This window comes from Camellia sinensis, chromosome 3, assembly GCF_055761805.1.
Source record: "Camellia sinensis isolate YWXY chromosome 3, ASM5576180v1, whole genome shotgun sequence".
In the NCBI taxonomy this organism is placed as follows: Eukaryota; Viridiplantae; Streptophyta; class Magnoliopsida; order Ericales; family Theaceae; genus Camellia; species Camellia sinensis.
Genome location: NC_138963.1, coordinates 97,248,820 through 97,253,746, shown reverse-complemented (window position 1 = coordinate 97,253,746; position 4,927 = coordinate 97,248,820). Strand labels below are relative to the sequence as shown.

The 4,927-nt window shown below is 39.4% G+C and overlaps 1 protein-coding gene across 1 annotated transcript; it reads right to left on the bottom strand.

Annotated features, from left to right (window-relative positions):
- Window positions 1-710: 710 nt before the first annotated feature.
- On the bottom strand, window positions 711-2,825 carry LOC145821709 (uncharacterized). The gene is made up of 9 exons (XM_082918260.1): window positions 2,662-2,825; window positions 2,554-2,557; window positions 1,996-2,250; window positions 1,693-1,907; window positions 1,436-1,609; window positions 1,248-1,352; window positions 1,099-1,165; window positions 890-985; window positions 711-797 (listed from the first exon to the last, which is right to left on the bottom strand). The coding sequence occupies exons 1-9, from the start codon at window positions 2,823-2,825 to the stop codon at window positions 711-713; spliced, it is 1,167 nt and encodes a 388-aa protein (XP_082774386.1).
- Between the last annotated feature and the right edge of the window lie 2,102 nt (window positions 2,826-4,927).

Sequence of the window (4,927 nt, the reverse complement as noted above, 5' to 3'; positions counted from 1 at the left end):
TGTAACTTAGCCTTCCAAACCAAAGAAATTAGAGATTTATGATCATAGCACCCAATAAATAGAGTTGATTTTAGTTGTTCCATAATATGTACATAGTTCACTTATGCAAGAATAAATATACGCTTACCATCACTCAATAAATAGCTTTTCATGGAGAGTCTCAAGCTACCATCTCAGATTATTTCAATTTTAGAATCACAAATTAGAGGCTATATTTAAAGATAACTCTAAATTGACTTTGTACTCTTATTGAGAACAATGTATCTAGGGTAGTCAACATTTGGCTTGTAACCTATTACCTACCCAACTTTGTCTATTTCTAATTGCTATTAGTGAAAATCAAATGATGCCAAAGGAAAAATAAAAAAAAATTTCAAAATATTTATTTATCATATTTCGAATTGGGTTCATCCTTATATTCATTGTATTGGGTATCATGCAATACAAGAGTGATATACAAGACTGATCTAGTGTGAAGCAATCTCAAACTCTTGAGTGTGAGAGTGATATTTTGTGAAGGTTGTGAGTTTTCCTAAGAAGTACTTGAGTTTACTATCTTCCATTGTACAAATACTTTTGTATGAAGTAAAATTTACACATTTTATGAAATTTGTTATGTTCTTGAAGTGATTATATATTTCTTACCAACTAAAAAATTGTTTATTAGAAATTTAAAGAATGGAAGTTATATCATACTTACAGGTTGGATTTCAACTCATATTCTTTAGTACGAAATTAATCCATTCAACTCGCACTTCATCAAGTTCGGTTTCTGTATAAGTCTTTTTTCCATTGAACTACAAGAGGTTATTTAGAAACAATTAGATCATGAAGAAGATGTACAAGTATCATGAATATAATTGTAATAAAAGTTTAGAATTTATCTCACATTTTGTTTTCTTAGGATGCTTTGATCTCTAATGAGGTCTTCAATATACCTCATTACATAAAACCCACATTCCACATTTGTAGGTTGTTGCGGGGACTACATGAAAGCATTTTCATTATTATTAGAATCTACATATAAAGTGTTATGATCAGAACAACCATTAGCATAAATATAAGTCTGATAAAATTAGAGAAAATAATATTGATTACCTGAACTACTTTCCAAACTGGATTGGTCCTCCTCCTCCTCCGGGTAGTTTCATAAATTTTCAAAGCACTTTATGAAAGAAATTTCAAAAGTCAAAATATTTTTAGGCAAACTCAAATTGCTTAAAAATGTATGAACTAGCCAAACTTACGTGTTTATTACAATTTCAAGACTTGTGTTTATTTTAGAATTAATCGGATCATGCAAGTACACAATCATCAATGTTAGATCAATGACTAACAATATCCAATGGTACCTACAATTGAACAAGTCACAAGTATGAGCTTAATAAGTTTATTATCGTTTGAACACATGAAATAAATAGTTTTAGATAATTACCCAATATTATAAGGAATTAAAATCAATTGCTCTGGCATAGCCTCCTCTAATCTTCTTGCAAGCAACACTGATTTTGATTTCTCCCCATCCATAGTTTTTCCACTAACGATATGAGGGTTAACAAATACAAATTGCTTCCTCCAATTGGAAACATTAAACACTTGATGGAGATGACTAATAAAAGAAACAAATGTTAATTAAATTCATAATTCAAAAAATCTGCAAAAATAGCTATTGACGTAGCAAATTTTCCTTACCTTATGTACAACATGATACATGTAACAGATAATTCTTTTACATGACATATGTACTCCATGTCTAGTTTTTGAAGTTGGATATTGATCTCCACCCCAAATATGTCTTTCTCGAGTGGAATGTCTATGGCTTCATCATACTTGATATGCTCGACTAATGAAACAAAAGATTGAATGGACTCTTGATATTTTCCACATTCAACATTAATTGAAACTCCCTAAGTTTAAAATTTTCAAAATAAACAAATATAAGTCAATTTTAATTTTAAGAAAGTGTAATAAAGTTTCTAAGTTTGAATATTTTACCTTATCACCGACCAATACAAGATTTTTGGGCCAAGCAACAAAAAATCTCACTGCTTCTCCAACAATAAGCATCTCATCTGAGATAGGTATAGGAAGAGGGGCATCTTTTTGAATAACAATTTCAATAGACACACGTACATTGGATTCTCCTAATGACACCATATGAATGGCTTCATTGGGTTCAATTCTCTCATACACCGTGCCATGTGCAACAATATTTTCAATAGAACCTACTGCGAGTTTGCACGGTTTGCCCTATAACACACAGAGTTAACAATGGAACTTCTAAGAATATCACTAATGAATATCACCAAAATTTTACCATAAGTGTCCTAGTTTAAAAAAACACCAAATATTTTGGAGGCTACAAATTACAATTATTACGTTAATCATGCATATAGCTACAAAATTCAAAATTAAGTATACAGTCAAAATTTTCTTTTGAAATTTTACAAAATTTGAACAGAAAAATATTCCCACCCCAGGTTTGTCTAATTCTCTAATTTTTGTCTAAATTATAACCCACAGTATTAAGAACCTGAAAAATAAAAAACTAACAATGCTGGAACAAAATAGAATCAAATAATTGAATCATATACTAAAATTATAACTCATACTATCAAAGGAGAATTAAAAAAAAAAAGCAAATGAATTTAGGGGACTTACGTGGAAGCAGAAGGACCGAGGAGGGGATTTGTTCTGAGGCTCTGAAAGGCGAAGCGACCGAGGAGATCTTGGGTGACACAATCGGTGGAGTGAGAAGGGCAATCGTTGATGTACAAGGCGAGGGCGAAGAGGCCAATGTTGATGACCACGAAGGCAGGCACCATCCATGCGAAATGGTTATTGTGTGGCGGATGCATTGGAGGAGATAGGGCAGAGTGCGGTGGTGGTGGTGGTGGTGGTGGTGGTCTGCACCTCCTGCTAGTCCACCGATGGAGAGGCAGTCCACATTGTCGATAGGCGCAGATAGGAGGAGAGAAAGAGGTTCGGATTAAATTTAGCAGAGAATCTCCGTTTTGGGGATTGAAAATGGAGGCTGGGTTTTGGAGGAAGAAGTTGGGAAGCCATGGATGGACAATAAATCGGGAATGATGGGAGAGAGGGAATTGTAAGCTAAATTTAGAGAGAGAAAGAGAGGACGGAAGACGAAGAGGTGAAAACACCGCATCGTGGCTGATAGATGGCTGATTCTATTAATTTTTTCTTTAAATTTTTATCAATTTTTAAAAGAATTTCATTCTTATCCCAATTTTTTTATTTTCACCAATTTTGATGGAAAAAAATAATAATTTTCAACATTTCATCTTTTTAAATTTTTATCAAATTATAATTTGATAAAAAAAATATTAAGGGTTGAAGATTCTTTTAATTGGAATTATAGTTAAATAACATCTTAAAATAGTCAAAATTTGAGTATGTCGTTGATTGAAATGTATAATTTAATTAATTCTTTTCTTATATTTGTTTAAAATTTGACACTTATGATTACATCATTATAAGTTAGATTATGGAAAAAAAATTTGACGTGTCAAACATTTTCCATTTATAAATATCCTACATATTAAAAAAATGTGTAGTTTTTGGATATGTGTTTATCATTTTTGTTTCATGAACATAAACAATTGATATTTCAATTTAAAATTTAAAATTTTCCATTAGCGGGTGGTGGTGGCAGGTGGTGATGGTGGGTGGGTGGGTGACGGTGGCGGGTGGTGGGTGGTGGTGGTGGTGGCAGGTGGGTGGCAGATGGCGGGTGGTGGTGGGTGGTGGTGGATGGGTGATGGTGGCGAGTAGGTGATGGGTAGGTGGGGGACGATGGCGAGTCGTGGGTGGTAGCGACTGGGTGGTGATGGTGGTGGTGGTGGCGGGTCATGGGTGGTGGTGGCAGGTGGGTGGCGGGTGGTGGTGGGTGGTGACGGGTGGGTGGCGGTGGCAAGTAGGTGGCGGGTGGTGATGGTGGGTGGGTGGTAGCGGGTGGTGGCTGGTGGTGGGTGGTAGCGGGTGGGTGGTGGTGGCGGATAGGTGGTGGGTAGATGGGTGACGATGGCGGGTGGTGGGTGGTAGCGAGTGGGTAGTGGTAGTAACAGGTGGGTGGTGGATGGTGGGTGGTGGTGGGTAGATGGCGGGTGGTGGTGGTGGGTGGGTGGGTGACGATGGCGGGTGTTAGGTGGTAGCGAATGGGTGGTGGTGGTAGTTGGCGGGTGGCGGATGGTGGGTGAGTGGTGGTGACAGGTAGGTAGCGGGTGGTGATGGTGGGTGGGTGGGTGACGGTGGCGGGTGGTGGGTGGTAACAAGTGGGTGGTGGTGGTGGTCGTGGTGGTGGCGGGTGGTGGGTGGTGGTGGCAGGTGGGTGCGGATGGCCGGTGGTGGTGGGTGGTGGTGGTGGTAGTGGCGGGTGGTGGTGGCAGGCAGGTGGTGGATGGCGGGTGGTGGTGGGTAGGTGGCGGGTGGTGAGTGGGTGGTGGCGGGTGCCGGGTGGGTGGGTGATGGTGGCGGGTGGGTGGCTGGTGGCTGGTGGTGATGGGTAGCTGGTGGTGGCGGGTGGTGGATAGTGGTGGCAGGTAGGTGGTGAGTGGTGGTGGCGGGCAGTAGATGGTAGTGACGGGTGGTGGGTGGTGGCAGGTGGATGGCTGGTGGGTGGTGGTGGTGGTGGCAAGGGGTGGGTGGTGGTGGCGAGTGGATGGCAGGTGGGTGGTGGGTGGCAGGTGGGTGGTGGTGGTGGGTGGGTGGTGGGTGGTGGCGGCGGAAGACGGTGGTGGAAAATGGTGGCGGGTGGTAGCTAGTGTTGGGTGGTAAAAAAAAAAAAAAAAAACTCAAAACTCAAAACGGAAACACAGTTTTTGAGTTTACATTTTTTGGCCAAATTTATAAACTGAGACCACTGATTTATAAATAAAAAATTTATCAAACAAGTTTTTATTTGAGTTTT